General features: G+C 37.3%; 1 protein-coding gene across 1 annotated transcript in view; it reads right to left on the minus strand.

Annotated features, from left to right (window-relative positions):
* Agbl1 (ATP/GTP binding protein like 1) overlaps nt 1–23,891 on the minus strand; it is a 912,025-nt gene that overhangs the window by 396,976 nt on the left and 491,158 nt on the right. The window contains exon 21 of the mRNA XM_008852348.2: nt 7,557–7,733. Within this exon, the coding sequence (XP_008850570.2) occupies nt 7,557–7,733 (177 nt within the window). The remainder of the gene's footprint in view (nt 1–7,556; nt 7,734–23,891) is intronic.

A 23,891-nucleotide genomic window follows, 5' to 3' on the forward strand; every position in this document is an offset into this window, starting at 1 on the left:
GGAGCCAGGGGCTCCTCCCAAGCCCATGTGACCCCTGAGGAACAGATCCTCAAATGACCTTAAGAGTGAAAATAAATCGGTTTTATCTGGACCAACTGTATGGCCTTAAACACCCAAAAGGAAAGTATAACCAAAGATTAAATGGGCCAACATAACTTCATAAGAGTCCATATGTATAGTTAAAGGCTACTTAACAAGCAACAATGCCAGATTAGCAATACCTTCTTTGTTGGCCAGGGTGGCCAAAGGGATTCCCAGATAGTAACCCAGCATAGAACGGGGAAAATGAACAGCAGACCCCAATTTTATCGAAAGGAATATAGAAAACTGATTACTGCTAGATGAGGAACATCTGACCCTCCTAAAATAAAGACCTCTAGATAGGCTGACTAGATTGACCAGAAGGGCAAGTAGTGGGGAATGGCTGGGGGTGCTGACAACACAGCAGACAGTAGCAGGGATATCAGAGTATAAGGGCTGTAGTCGGGGGAGGGAGGCTATGGGAGGGTGCTATCTGGGAAGTGGGTGTATAAATTAAAAAAATAATAATAATTCTTCAAAGCATAAAAATTTGGTCCTTAATAATTAGTAGATGTGAAAAACTGATGACTTTATATTCATGCTCAGATGCCAAGGAGCTCAGAAAGTAACCGACTGTGACTAGTAATAATAAGATATACAGAGATTAGAAACACATGTGCAAACATCTTAATGTCCATTACACTGAAAATGAATTTTTCTGTATGAAACTGTGTATTTTAATAATGAAATGGATCTTTTTTAAAGTTAAAAACCTTTTTAAAGGTTAAAACCTCATTCAATTTTATGTCTTATAGGGTTTATAATGAGTACAATATTGTATAATTGTATTAACTCAACTTGAAACCTAAAAATTTACAGCCAATTTTGAAAGAGAGAATCTTAGCTCTGGAAATTATTATTGAATATGTCAATGCTGTTATAATGAAAAAAAAATAATTCAATTTTTTTTAAAAAAGTCCTATAGTACTGTTTTTAATAAAAAAAAGTCTAAACAATTCATGAAAAAATGTCCTTTCATGTAAGTCTATAAACAGATATATAAATAATAGTCTCCACAGAAGCCAAATCTTTGTTTTTTCAACCCTCTTTACATTTAAGAATTTGTGTTATCAGAAACCATGCCTGTCTCTTAGTGTTGAGTTGATTATGATCCTAATAGAAATAAGTGACTGAGAGAGGTTACATGCTTCCCCTGCTGCTGTAGATCTACTTAATGGCAGCTAAGTCCAGAGGCTGATCCTCTGTTTCTGAAGCTAATGGTGCCTTTCACCAACCACAATACACTGGGCAGACAGCATTGGGGGTACAATCTGCCTGGCTTCCAATTCTTTAAGTTACTAAACCTCTAATTTATAATCATCTATATAACATGGATGGCAATGATAACAAAACTTCCCATAGTGCTTTCTTATGCAGTAGCATATATGGAGTGGTTTAATAAATGGTAAAGGCCTAGAACACATTAAAACCTATAGGAATATGTTATTGTTGCTGTTATTTGAATATTGTCAAAAAGCACTTGTCAGCATTCATCAGACATGGGAAGACTCAAAACTGTCTTCCAAGATGCTTCAAAGATATCTAAATTTCATTTTCCTAAGTATGAGATAGAGAAAAAGCAGGAAGGGCTGTTAGAACACATACAGGGCTTCACAGCATTGCAATAAATGATGGTAATAAAATCATCCCCTTGGATCATCGAGGCAGCTCAGACTTGTTGAGCAAGTCTGACTACCTGAGCTCAAAGCCTAAAACCCACTCTAAAGTAAGAAAAGAGAAGAGACTCCACAGAGATGTCCTTTGATTTCTGCATGTGTGCTGCGGTCTGCATACGATCCCATATACACGTCATGCATACACACATGATAATAAAATTAAATTTAAAATCTTCTTAGTTATTGGGTCTATATATTCTGCATTGTACTGTATGACTCAGACAATGAAGCTGAAGACCATATCTCTAAAAGTCACTCTTCCCCAGAACTTTAGAATATGATCTTATTTGGAAATAGAGCTGTTGATGATGTAATTAGCTAAGATGAAATCATATTAGATATGGCAAGGTAGAACCTTAATTCAATACAGTCAGAGTCCTTGTGAGAGGAGAAGTAGAGATAGAGGCATACAAGTGGAGGCCTTGTAATAACAGAGGAAGATGAAGCTAAGTATCTAGAAGCCCGGGAACAAAAGGCTATCTGGCAATACCAGCAGCCAAGAGGAAAGCATGGGATAGCTTCTCTACCCCAGCCCTAGAAAGAGGGTCGTCTCGCTGACACCGTGACTCAAGATTTCTGGTCTTCAGAATCATGACAGAACATATATAACTTGCTTTAGCTACCAAGCCTATGGCCATTTGTCATGGTAGCCACAAAAATATTAAAACAATATACCCAGCTTCCATTTTCTTCTTCAAGTGCTAGAGATTGATCTCAAGACCTTACACACACTAGACAAATGTTTCACCATTGAGATGCATCTTCAGCCATGGCCTTTTGAGACAGGGTCTTTCTATATCACCCAGGCAGGCCTTGTACTCTATGTAGCCCAGGCTGGCCTATACATTATGATCCTCCTTCCCCCATGTCTGTAATGCTGGGATTATATGCATACATCACAGTGCCAGGCTACTCAGCCTCCATTCTGTACCATCCTAACAAACCCTGTACCCAGCTACAGTCTCTAGCCCAAAAAGAGGCCTCGTGCCCTACCCAAGGAAGGCAAGTTGAGTATGAATGAAAGACTGTGGGATCCTTGGATTCTGAGTTTAGATCACATAATTTCCTATGAAATTCATCCCTGTCAAACCATCTTCAGTATTTTAATTATTTAGGTCCTATATGGATGTTTGCTAATCTAAGCCTTTTTAAAGCACTGTTACAAGTCATTTTCCCCAGGAAGCATCTTCTGAGACTCAGAGAATTGCATATAGGTGGACTGGGGGAATGTTCCCTGGAACACCTGTGAGTGCTGAGAACGTAGAGCTGGGCAGAGGGGAAATCAGCTCTCACTGAGAATCCAACCAAGTCTCCCGCTGAGCCTGCGGAAAACATGAGAGTTAAGACAAGCCCTTTGGAGTTGTCCCAAAAAGGCCAGGAGGCCAGGCCTTTGTCTTCCACCTATTACTTGCCATTGGATGCATCTGCGCTAAAAAGGAGCCAGACTTTTGGGCAAGGCAACTGGCAGCTTCCCTTAGCTTTATATTATACATGGTGATCAACTGAGCTCTGGGCAGTCAGGGAAAATGAGTGACTGAGGCTAAAGAGGGACCCAGGATGTGGGCCGCAGTATCTACCTCATACACACATGGAAGTCTTTCTGCCTAATCACCATCTGTTATTAGAATGTAGCCATGAGAGATTCCACACCTGGATCAGAGTTGCTTTATTCTGGGAAAGAATCCATTAGGCGCTCTCAAATCATGTGCACAATGACAGGTCTGAGAGGTCTCAGCTCTGGTTTCCCTGCCTTTTCCTCTCCAACCCACACATTTTCCACTCCAGGCCCTGTAACAATTTACAATATCTCCATTTTTACAAAGGCTTTTGATCACATTTCAACCACAGTGAGCTCCTGTTTATTAGTTATCCATGTAAATAAAAGATAATCATTTAAACACCTAGATAGTAACATTCATTGTTTATTCATGTATTTATTCACTCATTAAACATGTCAATATTGAGTCTATACTAGACTAAGCATTCACTGACTATTAAAAAATATCAAGAGATCAGGGGCTGGAGAGATGGCTCAGCAGTTAAGTGCACTGACTGCTCTTACGGAGGACCTGGGTTCAATTCCCAGCATCCACATGGCAGCTACAAACCACCCTTAACTGCAGTTCCAGGGGAATCTAAAGCCCTCTTCTGACCTCCGCGGCATTGCACGACACGGGTGCACTCACATACATGCAGGCAATACACTCATACACATAAAATAAAAATAATAAATAAAAAAAAATCAAGAGATTGTAAAAGGTCTTAACATCATGATACATGGTTGGATTTTAGAATTAAGACCTGGGTAGTACTATGGAATGCTATCATCTGGCCTGTTATAGTCTTAATCAGAGCAGTTCTGATGACCCACACAAGACAATTACAAGGTCAGGCCCATTGGCATTCCTTTGTGGAAGTAGGAGGAAGGTTATCAGACCCTCCCCCTGCGACTATAGCCACCTACCCCCTCCTACGTGCAGTTCTGACCTAGCTGACTGTGGTCTTAAGAGGTGGAAAAGTGAACATTGGAGGTGGAAGGTCCACTAAAAAGAGAAACTTATCTATGCAGCTTTTGGGAGGCTGTCACCCATGCTGGGGTGGGAATTATCAGTGGTACAACTAAGTGCATGGAGCCACCCATGCACCTCTAAGAAGCAACTCATAAAAACTTCTGAAAGCAAACCCAAAAATCTGTTTGGTCCTCTACCCTAAAACTTGGGTGAAATTGTCTGTTTGGTCTATTTTCAGTGTCAGATCTGGGGTGAATAGGCTTTGATTACATTTCCCCAGGAAAAAAACATTACAAAATAGATGGCTTATGGGCAATATCATGACTTGAATAGATTGAGTTTATCGAGTGATCCTTCTGTGGGTGCTAGAAAAGATGGATCACATGAAAGGTCCACAATACAAAAGAGAGATCCCATGGGAATTGAATTTGCGCATCAGCTAATCCCTCTTCAAACCTCAGCTGTGTCATTCATCTTCTGTTTTTCCTCTCAGATTGTGTTGCTGCTTCACCAGTGTTGCCAAGGGGCAAGTCAAAGGCCTGCTTGGGTGGGAGTCCTCACAACACTTTCTACAACCCACGGGACCCAGCTATATGCCTTTGTACATACAAGCACTCTGTGTATGTGACCCCAGGTCACAAACAGTCTGAAGAATACAGCTGTCCACATCAACTGGATGTCTATAAAAATGAGCCCCTAAAGGCTACATCATTCCATCTTGCTTTCCCCCTCAGCAACTTTCATTGTTGTGGGCCAGTGCTCAACAGGTAAAGTAAATCTCTCAGTGGGTGGGACTTCCACATTAAATGCAAATTATGGATCTAAGTCTATGACTAGCAGCAGAGCCTTTATCCAAGAGACATACAAGCAAGGAAATTTTTTTAAATTAGCCAACTATAGACTGGAAAATAGAAGAGAAAATACTATATTAATAATAATTATCTGAGGTAATAGCTTATGTTCTTTAATGTAGTTCCAACATAAATGTCACTGTAAGAAATGATATTTCATTTCACTACTAACAAATCAGGTACTTAGTGTGCTGGGGGAGAAATGATTGGAACTGCTTTAAAGCCACATTAACCAGAGAAACTGCAAAAATATTTATATTCTTATGAAGGAAGGAAAGAATGCCCCTCATGGGTGTATTTAAGTATCCTCCATCTTTTGGATAAATGCTAATACTAAACAAAAAAATGGAAAGATGACCTTAGAATAATAACCTCAAGACCCAACTGGGATTCAGTTTCCCAATGTAAAAAAATAATCATGTGCAATATGTTCAGGGTAGAAATTTCTATACTGCTTTATAGCTCATAGACTTAATGATATGCCTCAGACAAAAATCACCCAAACACCCAACTCTGGGCTAGCTTCCTTCCCACAGCCCCATATGTAGAATCATTCACCCACCCGTGTGCACTGTCTTTAATTCTGTTTGGTACTCCATAGTGTTTGGAAGGACAGGAAAACAAAGGGAGGAGAAAATCAATTCATTCATAGAGGTGTTTCATATAGAGAAAAGGACTGTGAAACCAAATCTATGTCAGGCCCAGTTAGAGTTTTGTAGCCAGCTTTCTCTCCATTCTTCTTCTAGAGACCTCATGCAAAAATCATGTGGAAAATCCTGGATAGCTGTTGAGTCTGAAAACCAACCACCCCACTGGCTGAGTCTCTTTCATCCTTTGTCACATGTAATAGCCATTATGTATGCTACATGGAAAAGAGAGATCTAGACAAGGCCATTCACTTTTCAAACAGGTACAAAGGCCTTTGAATGTCAAATGATGTATCACAAGTAGCAATGGTACTTATGTGACTAGAGGATGTGAGTCTGAATTGGTGCTTGGTCACAAATTCACCAGTGCAATAAACTGAAAAAGGCTGCATGGGATTTGAAGCAATTGACATCCCTTTCCATACAAAAGCATATCACAAGAGAGGCAAGTTCATAGGATTACAATAATCTAGACTTTTTTTTATGGTCCCATAGGTTTTGATTACCAACAGAGTGAAGAGCTGTCCTAACTAAAGAACCTCCAATTATACATGCATTTACAAAATTCTTGTGCCAGAGGGAGGAGAGGATGCCTCATTACTATCTTCATTAGCTTTGGCAACCATTGGAGGTAATTAGGTTTAGTCCTTTTTGGTAAGTGGAGGAATGAGGCCTTTGGATAACTATTCAATGACCCCAACTCTTCCTGTTTTACATCTATATTAGCAAGAGTTAAATGTGATTTGTGTAGTCTAATAACATTAATCTAGTCACAAAACAATTCTTTGAAGCAACATTTTATGATAATTATCAGACAGAGTTAATGAATCAAAATGAGTAGTTCAGTAGCCTTGTGTCAAAAATCTCCTTGACCAGGTGGAAAGATAAGCAGTGCTCATCACCTGTCACTCACTCCCTGAAGTCCCTTTGAGCATTAACAGATTTCTACAATCTCAGGATCACACAGATACCAAGTGCTTCCTGGCCCCTCCAGGAGAGTAACAAAGCCAATACACAATGAACTTAATGCTGGTGAGGTCCGTGTATTCTTGGGGTTGAATAGAAGTCACCAAGGAGTAGTCTGTCAGCTTGCCTAAGAAGTTTAAAAGAGTCTATTACCCTGGCACTGTCACAATGTCCTTTATTTATGTTTCTCTTTGGGAGAGTGGGAAGAGCAGCAAGAGTAGTGAACTCCATCAGCTATCCAGCTGCTCGTACAGTTAATATAGCTGTAGAAAGGACATGATATATATGTGCATGCTTTCCCTCGACACTAGCACATGAGTCCCAAACACGCTAATTCTGGAAGACTCACACTATATACATACCACCATGTGCTCTGGTGACAGCTAGGGTAGCACAGAGAGCTGCTGGTTTATATTGACACAGAGGAAAAACACAATGCAAAAATATTTAGACAATATCTATAGACTCATGCCCTTTGTGATGTATATGGAGCCAGCTCAGTTGCTACAAAAGACATTTTCACGCATCTAATGGCCAGGGAGACTGTAAAAACTCAGAGTACAGGTCAGAGAGAGGCTCCCTGCAGCTTACTAGTGAGGATAGCTGATTGAGGAACTACATTGGAGGGCATGCACACATTACTTCTAGGATCAACAGAGACGCTGCTGAAGACAGTCATTGAACCAGTTCTACAAAGCAGAGAGACAGAGCCAGATTCAGCTTGGAGCCTTCAACTGATAAAGCAGAATGAGGGATCTGTTACTGTTCTCCATTTCTGTGTTCTGCTACTGGGTGGAAAGTGTGGAGGTCTGCAGTCTCACATACCTGGTAAGGGCCCTGGTTGCAGCCACAATAGCTGCTTTCCATGGTGTAGCTTCTGAACACTCCCATCTCTCTCCACACCACCACCCTGGCTGTAGAGGCTCGAGATTTCTCCACAAGGAAGCTGCAGCTGTTCATGGTGAATGCTGGTGCTAGCTTATCCAGGATTTTAGGGAGCATCTACAATTAAAAAAAAAAAAAACTATGATGTTATGGATGACAAGGAATACTCATTGAAAATAGGTTCTGAACATTTATTAAGCATCACTATATTTCACATACTTACCTATGTTGCTGTCAATCACTCACTAACCCTAAGATGTGGATAAGAACATTTTTCTTTATCATTTTCCACATGAAGAGAGTGAGGCTTAGAAGAGACAAAAGTGAATAACTTAAAGCCTACACCTGCAAGGTTAACCACCATTGGGCTCCCCTTTGCTGTGTCACCGTGGACCTGCACTACACACACAAATCTGACTTCATAGACTGCTAAATTGTGTCAGTAGAGAACCACACATGTCACAGAGACCTGAATTTATAGTTACTCCATTCACCTCCACTGAGGACTGCACACTTATCTTAGAGAGTCCTAAAGGCCACTAAAGCTGGTGAGCAGAAGCACACATAAAGTTCATTCGTTTACTGTGAGTGTGTAATCACCCAAATGAACTTTGTCATCTTTCTCTGTATGCCATAAATCTGAAGTTGGACCAATTATGAAGCCCTAAAACTTCATCCTCTCAGGGTTCACATATTCCACCTTTTCTTGGACTAAAAGCATTTTCTTTATGACCCTTTAATTCCATCTAGGAGGTGTGTGGAGATTCTTGCCACTCCAGTTGGCAGAGTCCGGCTTCCAGCCACTGTATATGCCCGTGAGGGAAGATGACTCATAGTTGATAGGACATGCAGTGTTCAGGTCAGCAGAAACACCACACAGGCAGTCTCAGATGTTAGCAACATTAAAAGTGCCTTTCTTTCACTTCGCTAGTGACAGAATATGCGCAAAATAGTATATGACATAAAATTAAGCCCAAGAGTGAAAGCTCCAGTTCTTACTCAAATTTTAAGGGAAGAAGTCTAAGTTCTTTTTGTAGAAATACAGTTTGGTTCATTTCTAGAACACTGAACATATATATATATATATGGTAATTATTGTCCTTATGTTGAATATAACTTCATTATATGATTATCATTGTCAAGTAGAAATTTTATAAATGCATTACCATAATTAATATTATAACTATGATCTCTGAGTTTCCACATAGCCTCAAGGCCTAGAGATTATTTAGAAGATTAAATGCTAATGTCATTCTTGTTTGAGTTTCTCAATTGCTCCCTAATGGTTCTGCCACACTCGCTCCTGCCACTCACTGCCTTGTGAGCTCTTACTCCATTTGTGCCTTCAAAGTGTTCATCACAGTAACAATTAAATTATCATACAGATGAGTAGTTTATTTTACTTTTCCTCTTGATATTATAAGTTTCATGATGGCAGGTCTGTGTCTTATAAGAAAATCCCTGTGCATTGAGACATGGGTTTCTCATACATGACACTTCATAATTATTTGATGGTATAAATAGAAGCATCTGGTACAGATACTTAGAGGACTATTTAAATAAACATAAAGTGATGAAGAATAGTTGAAAATAGTTTTAGTTTATCAATGTCTTATTTTGCTGTAGAAGAGGAAATCTGATACCCTGGAACTGGAGTTACAGATACTAGTTAGCCACCAAGTGGGTACTGGGAACTGAACTGGGTCCTCTACAAGAGCATCCAGAACTCTTAACTGCTGAACCATCCTCTCCAGCCTCATTTGTTCATCTTTAATCAGGTATTTTCTTTTCTAACTTTTCCAGTGTTAGAAGGGATTTTCTTCTATATAACTTCTGATTCTTTGTATAACCTCTGTTCTGAATAATGGTACTTTAGCACAGCTTTTGCAATATTTTCTTCCAGCCTGTTTCTTCTCTTTTTATTCTCTTGACACTGTTTTTCTCAGAACAACAACAACAAAAATTAAATTTTAATGAACCCCAGCTTATCAATTATTTCTTTTATGGCTCTGTTGATGTTCTATCTAGAAAGTCATGGGTGTGGGGTTTGGGAGTGATGCCAAGGCTGAATGCCAAACCCATGGTCATCTGTCATCCACACATTTCTCTATTGCTAGCTTCCCTGATTTTATACTTTCACATTTTATACTTTGATTGCTGATCAATTTTGAGTTAATTTATGAAAGTTATATGTCTGTGTCTATATTCTTTTCTTTTACATTCAGTTTGCCATTCTTTTGTAGAATCGTTTATTAAAAAGGCCACCTTCACATTACTATAATGTCTTTACTCCTTTGTCGAGGCCGAGTGACTATATTTATGTGAGTCTATTTTTCAGCACTCTAACCTCCACCTTTCACCTGTCTGTCTAATCTTTCATCATTACCACCTTGTTTTGTATTCTGCAGTCTTATGGTAAGCCTTGTGTTCAGAGTGCCAGAACCCCAGCTGTGTTGTTTATCTTTATGTTGTCTCAAATATTCTGGGTCTTTTGCCTTTCCATATTAACTTTTGAATAAATACTAATGTGTGTAAAATAATTTGCTGATAATTTTATTTAAATTCCATTAAATCTATAGAACAAGATAGGAAACATTAAATCTTGAAAATATTGTCTTTCTATCAATGAATATGAATATTTCCCTAATTACCTAGGTTTGTATTTATTCTGTTCATCAGATTTGTAGTTTTCTTTATATAGAACATATACAGGTTTGCTAGGTATATACCTAGTATCTCATTTTAAGAGGTAATAATGTAAGTGGTTCTAGGATGTGTGTGTGTGTGTGTGTGTGTATGTGTGTGTGTGTGCGTATAGAAAGTGTCTTACTCTGTATACCAGGCTGACCTGAAAATTGCTATGTAGACCACACTGACTTCACCCCTACAGTAATTCTGCATCAACTTCCTGAGTACATGAAAGTCATGAGATGCCATACCCTGCTTCTATTGAGTTTTTATTTTCAAATTCCACTTGCTCATTGCTGTTTTACAGAAAAGCAACTGAATTCTGTATATTATTCTTGTGTGCTGAAATCTTCCTACCAACACTTTCCTAAACAGTGTGCCTTTACTTCTTTTTCTTGTTTTATGGCATTGCTGTAATTTACAGCATGGTATCAAAAAGGAGTAGTGAGAGGGAACATTCTTGCTGATTTACTAAGAAAATTTCATATTCCACTTAGAAATGCATGTTATTAGCTGCAGGATATTTATAAATATTCTTTCGCAAGTTTAAGTGGAATCTATTCTTTCTATGATGAAAGGATATTGGAATTTATCAAATGCCTTTTCTGAATCTATTGATATGATCATGTGATTTTTCTTCTTAGTTTTATGATAAGATGATTTATACAAATTAATTTTCAAATTCTGAACTCATTATGAATATCTAGGATAAATTCTACTTTGCCATGAGGATAATTGCTTGTATACATTTAGATTTTATTTACTGACATTTTATTTCAAAATGTTGAATTTTTGCTTATGAGAGCTATTGATCTGTTGTTTTCCTTTCTTCGTGTATCTCTGCCTGGCTTTGTTATTAGACTAATGTTAACTTTAGAATGAATTAGGAATTATTTGCACAGCTTTGATCTTCTGAAAGATTGCACAGAACTGATTCAATTACTCTCTTTAATATTTTGCAAAACTCATGAATGAACCTGTCTAGGCCTATGTGGTGGCTAATCCTGGGTGTCAACTTGACTGGATCTGGGATTAACTGAAATGAGAGAGATCTTCTTAAGCGGATCACCTGAAGCTGAGTTGGTCTTGGCCATGCCCTAAATGTGAGTGTTACCTTCTGATGGCAGCCCATATAAAAGGCCATGGCAGAGGCAAACACCTGGCTTCTTGCTGCTTGCCTTCTCTCTCGCTGGTGAGTTTGTCTTGCTGCTATAGACTGAAGACTAGCTGATCTTTTGGAATTCGTCAGACCTTCAGCGCCAAATTGGGACTGAGACACCCAGCCTCGTGGACTGAGCGAGTACGGATTCTCAGCCTCTCCAGTGTGGTGCAGCCATTGTTGGACTACTCGGACTCTATCCTGTGAGCTAAGCTGATAAATCTCTATACAAATATATTCATTCTACTGGTTCTGTTTCTTTGGAGAACCCTGACTAATACAGCCTACTTATTATTTTTTTAATAAAAGTTGTTCTTTATTACTGATTAAACTTCTTTCATGTACAGTATTACTCAGATAATCTATTTCTTCTTTATGAACTTTGGTAGTTTGTGTTTTTCAAGGAACTGATTCATTTCACATGGATATTCAAATTTATGGGAAATATCATTTTCACAAAATCCCTTTCTTTTCTATTTAATGTCCATGAGACCTGTAATTATGTCATATCTTTCATTTCTGATATTATCAATTTCTGCCCTCTTTTTTGTTTCCTATTTAGCCTCAATGCAAACTTAATGCTGTTTTTGATTTTACAAAGAATCAGGTTTTGGTTTCATTGATTTCCTCTTTTGATTTTTTTTCAACTTTTCTAATTTATGCTCTAATATTTTATACAAATAAAATTTATGTATATTAAATAAATACAGTATGTTTTTATCTTCCCTGACAGTTTTTATTTTATTCATTTTTATTTTATTCATTTTTATTTTATGTGTGACTATTTCAGTTGCGTATATGTAAGTGTACCCGTATTATGCAATGCCCATGGTGGTCAAAACAGAGTTCCTGATTCCCTGGACCTGGAGGTACAGGTAGTTGTTAGCCACCAAGTGGGTGCTAGAAACCAAGCCCAAGTCCTCTGCAAAAGCAGCCAGTGCTCTAACTGCTGAACTATCTCTCCAGCCCCTTTGTCCCTGATTTTTAATAATTCCCTACATTCTGTTTGCTAGCACTAATTTGCTCTTTTTTCTGGTCTCCTCAGGTGGAAGCGTAGGTGATTGATTTTAGGTCTTCTCTGATATACACAGCCAGGACTACAAGCATCAATGAATCCTTTCTTCCCTTTTGCATCGTTGTTGTCCTTCATTTCCCTTCCACATAAGCACATTACACACGTGCAATTCATCAAATGCCTTATGGCTCTTTTTTTCTGAACAAACTGCCATTTATTAAATCAAAAAAGAATTTGAAAATACATTTTTTTTATTTCACCATTACCATTTCCTTTTTACATGCTCTCTCTGTCCTCATAGACCCAGTTTTCCAGTTGATGCTATTTTCCTTCTCTCCGAAGACCTATTAACACTCCTTGAAAACAGGACCACAGGCAACAAATTCCTTCAATGTCATGTTTTGTTTTTTTTTCTTCACTTTTGAAGCATGATTTCACAAGGTAAAGGAATTCTATCTTGGTAGGGTTTGGGAAACACATTTTAAATATTTTACTCTAGCTTCTGTTTGAAAGGTTTCTGAAGAGATCAGATACAATTCTTAATGATTTTGTTGTTGTTCTAGAATAAGGTAGAACCCTCTCCCCTGGTTCCCTTCAGTATTTTTTCTTTGTTTTTTTATTTCAATAGTTTGAAAATGACACTCCTAGCCATAAGACCTTGGTATTTATTCTATGTGGCACTTGAAGTTTCCTATGATTGCGGTTACTGGATCTGACACCAAGTGAGCATGATTTTGTTAGCTAATACACCCTTCACGCAGATGACCGCACATTCAAATTAGCTTCATGTTTCTTGGGGAACTTAATGAGCTGTGAGTCTTCAACTATAGCCTGGGGGACAGAGGATTTATAAGGTGAAACATAGGCTCATCCCCATTATGTTTCCACAATTGTAACTTATCCATTCTTTTACATAATTGACTCAAAACCATAGCATTTATAGAAAATTTTCATTTTGTCTTCCCATTTATTTTATTATCTTAACCAAATCTGTGTCGGAGAGAAAAGCAATGACAGTTCTTCTAAACGGATAGTTGTTTGCTTTGTTAATGAATAGAAAACAGATAAATTTAGCATCTCAAGTAGAGCATTATTATCCCACACAGGTATAAAGAGGCCAAAATAGCTTACAAAATGTTCCCATGTATATAGTTAACCCATATATACAATGTTATATTTAATTATTAGAAATCTACACTATGGGGCTGGATAGATGGCTCAATGGTTAAGAACACTGGTTGTTCTTGCAGAAGACCCGGGTTCAAATCCCAGCACCCAAATGGCAGCTAACAACTATCTGTAACTTCAGTCCCAGGGGATCCGACAGCCTCTTCTGACCTCCACGGGCATTGCACGACACAGGTGCACTTACCTACATGTAGGCAATACACACATACACATAAAATAAAAATGACAAATAAAAGTTTTTTTTAAAAAAAGAAAAAGAAATCTACCCTATGAAAAACTTTCTTCTCTGGCTCTTTCTTGTTTTCTGAAAATAGATCTCAGATGGCTCAGCAGCTAAGAGCACTGACTGCTCTTGCAGAGGACCAGGGTTCAAATCCCAACACCCACCTGCCAGTAATGACCATCTGAAACTCCAGTTCCAAGGGATTCAATTCCCCCTTCTGTCCTCTGAAGGCACTGAAGTGCACTTACATACATGCAGGCAATATACTCATACAATAAAAAAATATATAAATAAATAATAAATAATAAATAAATAGAATAGAATAGCTTCAAAAAGAGCAGAATGTTGCTCCTGTGATGCAAAACCTGCTTAGACACTAAATACAAAGCATCCCAACCCAGGGGTGAAATACAGGCAGGTATAACTAGAGAGACCAGGGCTAATAAAAGTACAGTTTTGTGAGGTACATGCTGTATAATTTCAGATGATCTATTCTGCCCCCCTGAGTCTTGATCCTTACTCTGTGAAATTAGAGAATTAGCATTTCCTTGTTAGGTCTCAACCCAGGCCCAGTAGTGATACAGAAAGCAGCCTAGGATTGCTCTGAGAATTTGCCTTCTGTTTGTTTCTTAAACATGGACTCATACTTGGCCAGAAACAGTGGAGCCTGATGCAACTTTAATGGAGGGAGAAAAGCTGATAATGACTCAGTTACTTTTCTTTTAAGTGGCATTTTAGAAACCCAAGCTATACATTAATTTATCTGATTTCAAATGATTCTTCTAAGATCTACTTAGCTTTCAAAATTCAAGGAAGAAGAGGCCCTCAAAGGAATGCTCAGAACGTTCAGGGTAGCATCTAGGCCAGAGCTTATTTCCATGAAGGAAACTTCTACCAGGAAAATGCAAGCTCCCAATGCTAGTCTTTGCAGAACTCAAATGTATTGCCTTCTTTGGGCTCAGAACACAGTAACAGTGTCATAGGACAGCACTGGGAGCCCGAGGTGTATATTATTGTTTTTGTACTGTTCAGAGCAGAGATGACTGATGATGAGGCTTGAAAGAGGGAAATAACACTGGCCAACTCATCAACCTTTCAAGATTAAGAAATATTTAAAACTTCTTTAACTAGGGCAATCCATTGATTTTTAAACAACGTATTCTTGCTTTAAACACCTCTTAATTCCAGTTGCAGTCATTTGACTCATAGTTCTGTTTCTCTCCAAAATAGAACACTCTTAAAATATAAGATATAAGAGGTCAGAATTTAAAACTGTGTATTTCAAATACTAGGTCTTGGTAACTACATGACCTATGACAAGACACTTAATCCATTTTATTTTATGTTCATAGGGATGTTAGTATAAATCCTTATTCTATCAGCAATTATATACAAAGTATCTTCTAATGCTGCACACTATTGTAGCATAAAGTATAGTTGGAAAGATTAAATGTACTAAATAACAAATTAGTGCATGTATAGTATTTAGACTACAGCTTGACACATGCTTGGCACTGTGAGTAATATGGACCATTATCTCTGTAACTCTAAAATTATAAATTTATGAAGAGAATCAATGACAGAGAATATCACTATAAAGGGATACTTAATAGTCAGTGGTGCACAAGACCTGATTTTCAGTTCATCTCACCACATGGCACTGTCTTTCACACCTGGAAACCCAAGTTCTATGAGACTCAACACTCAATTACTTCAGAATTCATGTCTATCTATTTTTTCAGAGTTTTCCTGAAGTCACACTTGAACTGAGAGTTTTTTCCTGAGATGTTTTTCTTCATGCAATACCCTAACGCTACTCAGCGGATTTACACCTCTAATCTATGTCTAAGGAAGCCAGATAGGATCATCCACTCAAGTCTGAAACCACAGAGAATCAATCAGTATTTTCTTGTTAACTCAGTAAATATTTCTGTTCTTAAAGTTTGTTTTATTTTTAATTATGTGTATATGTGGGTGTGTGCATGCATAGGTGGATGTATGCACATATGAGTGCAGATGCCCATGTATCTCGGAAGAGGTTATCAGATCCCTTGGGGCTGGAGTTACAGGTGGTCATGAGTCACCTTACATGGGTGCTGGGACTCAAACCCAGGGTTCATTTTCTTGATAGTGTCTTTTGAAAAGCAAAAACACCTTAAATTTGGTAAAGTCCAATTTATCTCCCTCTTATAGTTCTTAATTTGGGGCTTCTATTTCAGTTGGCTTTGACTGACCAAATACCATAAAAATACAAAAATATTTTCTAGCAGTTTTTGTCCTTTAAGTTTTTACAATTTAGCTTTATATTTAAGCCTGTGACCTATTTTAAGTTAAATTTTGTATATGGTATGTTTCAAGGGCCTAATTATTTTTTTTCCGTATGATCAACCCATTTTTTTCCCTATTATTTGCTGGGTAAGTTAGCCTATTCCCAACTGAACTGTCTAGGCATCTTTAGCAAAACTCAGTTGAACAAATATGTGAGTGCATTTTTGATCCTTCTATTCCTGATGATCTCTCTAGGTCACGGGCCCATATGAATCCGAGGGAAACAAAAGATCTGACAACATTAAAATGTTTCTGAATATGCGGTGACCAACAATTAATTTAAATCAAGAGCATAGTGAATTTCAGAGGCATTTCTGTTAGTGTTTGCCTGTGCCACATGATGCAACTTCACCGCAGCCATCCTTGGTTCTGAACACACAACACAGGCACATCATACTACATTAGCTATCACATCACCCAATGCCAAAACAAACACATCGGTTTCGATCCAAGCCTAATGCATGTTACTTATTACAGTATTTTTACTGCACAAAGTCTTCTGCTCTTGCAGAAACAAAATAGTTCCATTTCAAAAGCAAACTTCTAATATTTTCCTACTGTCATTCTGCAGCACAGAAGTATTACACATATTCTTAAATCTTTTGATTACATTATATTAGAATGATTGATTTTAAAAATTTGAGTTGCTGACTTCAGTTTCATAAAAACCCATCAAGTGAATTCTGACTTGGATTAGGACTGAATTTCCAACTATTTCTGAAATAGCCATAAACCTATTTCTGTCATCTTATACCAAGATTTACACAGAGCAACATTCTCTGTATTGACAATCATAAAATCCAAATATCAAAAATCTCTGAAAATCTTTGAAGATATGTCCTAGAGTATCAAATATTCATCCAAGGTTTTATTTTTTATATAAAAATATAGGCACATCCATCTCATTAGTATGCAAATTCACATTCATCATTAGTAAATGGCAAAATATATGTATAACAATGAATTGCTTTAAAATCAATTTCTTTATGAATGCTTATCAGTAAGTGTTTGGTTTGTATAGATGTTGCATATACCAGAATACCTAAGGTCTTATAAAAACTTCTTGGGCCCCATTTTGTCATGAGTGGACAGCTCTGATGAGCAAGTCTGAACTTATGCCAAGACTACATTTCCTTGATCTCTGCAGGTTTCTCATGAGTTTTGAAATGATAAAGCAAATGTGCTAACATTATTCTCTCTCAAAATTGCTTTAGCTGTTCCAGTTCTCTTGTGTTTAAGATTGGCCTGTCAATATCAATGATAAAAGCCTGCTGAGATTTTGATAGGAATCGTGTTGAATCTATAGAAATTACGGGGAAAATTCTATCTCAAAAATATTGGATCTTTCAATCCATTAATTTGGTATATCTCCCATTTATCTGGGCCTCCTCCAATTCTTCTCAGGGTTTTACAGTTTTAACATCCAGGCAAAATAATTTTCTTTATTAAATCTACTGATAATTGTCTCTGTTTTTATTTATTTTTTATTTTTACTCTTGAATTATATGTATATGTGGGGGGCAGGTGTGTACATTAGTGCAGTGCCTGCAGAGGCCAGAGGAGGGAATCAGATCCCCTGGAACTGGAGTTGCAGGCGGTTGGGCACTGCCTGATTTGGTGTTAGGAGGTGACTTCAGCCCCTCCAGAGAGAGTCCTATAGTCTAATTGCTTGGTTTTAATACTATTGTGAGTAGATATTCTTTTCATATTTAATTTCTGAATTATCGCTTGCCCATATATATCCTACCAATTTTCATATCAATCACATATCTTGCTTTATGGAAAAAAATGCTTCTTAGTTTCCATATATCATTTTTGCAGATTCCTTAGAATTTTCTACGTATAATACTGCATCGTCTGTTGATAAAAGCTGTTTTGGTCATTCCTAACTGATCATCTTTACAGTTTACTTGTTCTGCTGTGCTGGATAGAATATCTGATGCAGTCTTGAAGAAAAATGGCTGCAGAAAACATTCCTGCTTTGCTCTAATTTTATGGAGGAAACATTCATTCTTGTATCTTCAAATATGACACTTTTAGACTTTTAAAAAATATTTCACTTATTATTTTTATTTTATGTATATGAGTATATTGCCTGCAGGTATGTAAATGCACCCATGTCCTATAACTACCACAGAGGTCAGAAAAGGTCATTGGATCCTCTGGAACTGGAGTTATGGATGGTTGTGGGTGCTGGGAACAGAACCCTGGTCCTTTGCTAGAGCAGCCAGTGCTCTTAACTGCTGAACTATCTCTACAGCCCCTACTTCTCAGACTTTTAAATCTTTTACTTTTTATTTAGGTGGAAAAGGGATACACATCACCATACTAGTGTGGGGGTCAGAGAACAATTTACCACATCTGATTTCCTCTTTCCAACATGTGGGTCGCCAGGACTGAGCTCAGGTTTTGTCGCCAGGACTGAGCTCAGGTTTTCAGATTCAGCAGCAAGCACCATAACCCCCTGAATCATCTCACCAGGCCCTTAGCAAGCATTTTTGGCTACTCAGTTTTAGTGTAAAGATTTCCCTTCTTATCCTTAGTTAGCTATGAGATTTTTATTTTGAATGAGTGTTTAATTAAGTCAAATGCTTTTCTGCATATGTTGAGATGATAAAGTTTTTTTGCCATTTGTTTATGTGAAAGGATTATGATAGTATTTGACTTCTAATATTAAACGAATTTTTCCTCTGTGAGATAAACTCCACTTTGTCACAATGAAGAGTGTTTTACATGCTGCTGGATTGATTTGCTAATATTTTGGAAAGGATTTTTGCATAGGTGTTGCAAGAATCATTAGCCTGTACCTATCACTTTTTGTGGTGTCATTTCCTGACATTGGCATCAGGATAATTCAGACTTAATAAAGTGGGTTAGCAAGCATTCATCCTCTATTTTCTGAGGATTGTTTCTTTTTAAAAATGAATAATATCTATTTCTTCAGAGTTTGATCAAACTTGCCAACAAAGTTATTTGGGACTAGGCTACATTCAGTGAGCAGAGTTTACATTTCTTTTTCAATTTAGCTTCTTAAAAATATACTTAGATTTCCTATCCTCTTGAGTCAGTTTTAGTAGTTTATGTGCTTCAAAAATGTATCCATTCCATGGCATCTAGTCCTTAAGAATATCCTTTTATTATCTGTACATTTTTTAGAGGTCCTTATTTCATTGCTGATTGGATTAACTGGTGTCTTATTTCTTTTCCTAGTAATTCTGACTGAAGGGCCATCATTTTCCTTGACAATTTAAATAATCTAAACTAGAATTCGTGGATTTTTCAATCTATTTTTGTAAGTATATGGGGGGGATGTGTGCCTGCAAGATGTGTGTATATTATGCACATATTTGTCAGAATACAAGTTGGATGTCAGTCCTAATCTTCCATGTTATTTGAAGCAGTGTTGCTTTAATATTCAACACATACTTCAGGCCGGCTGTCCAGCAGCCTTCTGGAAATCCTCCTGCTTCTGTTGCCCATCTTGTTGTAGGCATGCTGGGATGACACAGGCACACCACCACAAGCAGCTTTACTTGTGTTCATCCACTGGAGTCTAGGAAGCCTATCTATAGTCTCTCCCTTAAAGAAGATCAGCTCTACTGTGCCTTCACTCCCCTACAGACTGAGCAACTCCAATCTGTCCAACCCCACATCCTGTTCTCCTTCTAGCCTTGGGCACAGGCCTGCATTTACTTTTAGCACCCCAGATCTCTAGACTACACTTTAGTCCAGACCTGCCCATTGCATCTTGATCCTCTGCACTCAGACCAGCTCTATTTTTCAGTCGACTTTCTTAGAGCCTTCACAGGCTGTCCTCACCTTCAACTTGCCTTTATACTCCTGAGACCAGTCTTCTACCCTGCTGTCCACATCCCAAATTTGCCTTGGATTCCTGAGTCCAGCCGTCTTCCTTGCCTTGGGCACAGACCCACTTTTGTTCTTAGCACCCCAGATCTCTGGACTACCCTCTTAGCTCTATATGGCAGTGAGCTCTCTAAATGTCATTGTGCCCAACCCCATACACTGGAACCATTCGCAGCCCCTCCCACTGTTGCAGGGCTAGGTTTCTCTGCCTCTTAATAGAAGCCTGGAATTTTCCAGACTGCCTGAATGTGCCTGAATCCAGCCTCCATCTAGCAAGCTTCCCAAATTGTCCTGTGCCTGATGGCTCAAGGGACCCAGAGCTTTGGAGGAAGCCTGAAAGCAGCTGATTCTCACCTAATTTGAGGCCTCTGGCCAGGACTCCTGAATAGCTGAACTAGAACCATATGATCCCTCTAATATAAAATCAAAAGAGAGAACCTAAAGTCTAGACCAACCAGCTTTTCATACCCAATAAAAACAGCTAAAGAATATCAAGTATGCAAACATAAACTGACTTCAACTCAACAAAGGAACGCATGAGTCTCACACCAGAATCACAAACAGCAAAAGATATCCACATGCCAAAATCACAAAGAAAAATAATAATATGAAAAACCCAAATAATATGCCCCCATCAACACCAAGAGTCCTTCATAAGAGTTCTACAATGAGAACCCCCTAGAGATAACCCAGGACACAAAATTTAAAAGAACAATCATGAACATGATCAAAGAATTCAACAAATTTAAAGAACAGACAAACAGAGAAGTAAAAGATCATAGGGATAAACTTCTGACAATTTACAAGAGATAGAAATATTGAAGAAAATTCAGGCTGAAATGAAGAAGAAAATGAAACACTCAAGCCTCACCAATAGAATGAATGAAATGGAAAATAGAGTATCAAGACTGAATGATAAAGCTGAAGAACTGAACCACTCAAGAAATGAAAATTAATAAAAAACACAGAAATGGAATATGCAAGAAATGTGGGACACCATGAAAAGACAAAATTTACACATCATATGCATAGAGGAAGGAAAAAAATTCAGGATAATGATATTGAACAGATCTTCAACAGAATTGTAAAAGAAAATTTCCCCAAATTAAAGAAAGACATGTCCATACAAATACACATAAAACAACAAATGGACAGGAGCAGAAAAGAAACTTCCCACAGTATATCATAGTAAAAAACACTAAACATGCAGAACAAAGAGAGAATACTGAAAGCTGCAAAAAAGAAAAACAACAAGTCACATATAAAGGAAAACCCATCAGAATTACAGCTGACTTTTCAATGCAAACTATGAAAGCCAGAAGAGCCTGGACCAAAGTATTTCTAGCTCTAAATGACCATAGATGCCAACCCAGAATACTTTACCCAGTAAAAATGTCTATTAGAGTTGAAGGGGTAAGAAAAATCTTCCACCACATGAATAGACTGAAAGAATTCATGTCCTCAAAACCAGCCATTCATAGAATTCTTGAAGCAATACAAAGAGCTGAAGAATGTAATGACAATACCCGAGGGGCAACAGAAAGAAACTAAATGAAGGTATAACTCTGGAAACACAAAGTTAGTCCAAAAATGCAAACAGAAATTAAAATGATGGGAACTAATACACATGTTTCAATAATAACTTTAAATATCAATGAATTGAACTCTCCAGTCAAAAGACACAGGCTAGTTGAATGGATTAAGAAACAAAATCCATCTTTTTGTCATCTGCAGAAACCACCTCATTTTCAAGGATAGGCATTACTGTAAGGTGGAAGGGTAGAAAAAATACTCTAAGAAAATGGTACTAAGAAAAACTTAACTAATCAGAAGAGATAAAGAAAGTCACTTCATTTTGACCAAAGAAACAATTAACAAAGAAGGTATTACAATCACGAACACATATGCACCAAATTCTGGTGCAACCAACTTCATAAAATCAATACTACAGAATATTAAGACATAGATTAATCCCAACTCATAGTAGGGGCCTTCAGTACCCCACTGTCTCTATTAGACAAGTCAACTGGATAAAGAATAAACAAAGAGCCATCTAAATTAAATCATATCTTACATGAAATGGACCTAACATACATCTACCAAGTATTCCACCCAAGCACCAAAGATTATACTTCCTATTTAGCACCCCATGGAACAGTCTCCAAAATATACCAAATAACTGGAGCACAGAACTAACCTCAACAAATACAAAAACACTGAAATAATTCCATGCATTCTAGCAGACAACAATGTAATAAATCTTTAAATTCAACACCAGAAAAAACCCTAGTAACTACATGAACTCATGGCGATTAAACAATACACTCATGAATAATGAATGGGTAAAAGGAGAAATTAAGGAAAGAAACAGAAATAAAAAGCATTCCTGTAATTAAAGGAAAAGGACAATAATGTACAACAAATCTTCTGGGACCTTTTAAAAGTAGTTCTAAGAGGGAAATTTTTAGCTCAAAGTGCCTACATTAAAAAAATCAGAAAGAACACAAATCGATTTCTTAACATTGCAAATCAAGACTTTTGAAACAAATGAAAAGTCATTTTGAAACAAATGAAAGTCAAACCTATGAGACAAGAAGAAATAACAAAAATCAGAGAATAAATTAATAAACAAAACAATACAAAGAATCAATGAATCCAAGAGTTGGTTCTTTGAAAAGATAAACAAGATAGACCCTTAACCCAGTTATCCAAAAGAAAAGAAAGAGCAACTCCAAACCAATAAAATCAGAGATGAAAGAGGAAACATCAAAACAGACAACAAAAAGATCCAAAAAATTATAAGGGAATACTTTAGAAATGTATACACAACAAAATTGAAAACCTAAAAGAAATGGATGTATAGCTACACTCCTGGGAATCACCAAAATTAAACCAAAAGAGATCAGCAAATCAACAGCTTAAACAGGCCATTAATATACAAGGAAATTGAAACAGTATTACAAAACCTCCTGACTTAAAAAAAAACAAAAAAACAAAAAAAACAGGCCCAGATGGAGTCACAGCAGAATTCTACCAGACATTCAAAGAAGGTCTACAACCAATACTTCTTAAATTTTATTTAAAAAGATAGAAACAGAGGGAGAATTCCCAAACTCCTTCTGTGAAACACACACACACACACACACACACACACAAATAGGTCCTATCCTTTACGAACATAGATGCAAAATTCTCACCAAAATATTTGTAAACTGCCTATGGACACACATCAAAAAGATCATCCACCATGATCAAGTTGGCATTATTCCAGATATGCAGGGATGGTTCAATATACTTAAGTCAATAAATGTAATAAAACATATAAATGGACTTAACCACAGAAATCACATGGTCATCTCAATAGATGCAGAAAAAGTCTGACAAAATCCAACATGCATTCATGTTAAAAGTCATAGAGGTAATTGAACTGGAAGGAACATACCTCAACATAATTAGAGTTATATACAGCAAGCCCACATCATTTTAAATGGAGAAAAACTAGAAATATTACCATTAAAATAAGCAACAGGCAACTATCTCAAATCCTTTTTAATACAGTGCTTGAAACTCTTGCTAGAGTAATAAGGAAAGAGAAGGAGATTAAAGAAATATTAATTGGAAAAGAAGAAGTCAAATTATCACTATTTTCTGATGATATGATATTATACATAAAAGATCCCAAAAATCCTACCAGAAAACTTATAAATGACTAATACTTTCAGCAAAGTGAGATGTTACAAAGTCAACTTATATAAATCACTATCCTTTCTATATACCATTTCTATATACCACTAACAAGCAATCAGAGAA

The sequence above is a fragment of the Nannospalax galili genome, unplaced genomic scaffold (assembly GCF_000622305.1).
Source record: "Nannospalax galili isolate Female #2095 unplaced genomic scaffold, S.galili_v1.0 scaffold63, whole genome shotgun sequence".
Lineage (NCBI taxonomy): Eukaryota > Metazoa > Chordata > Mammalia > Rodentia > Spalacidae > Nannospalax > Nannospalax galili.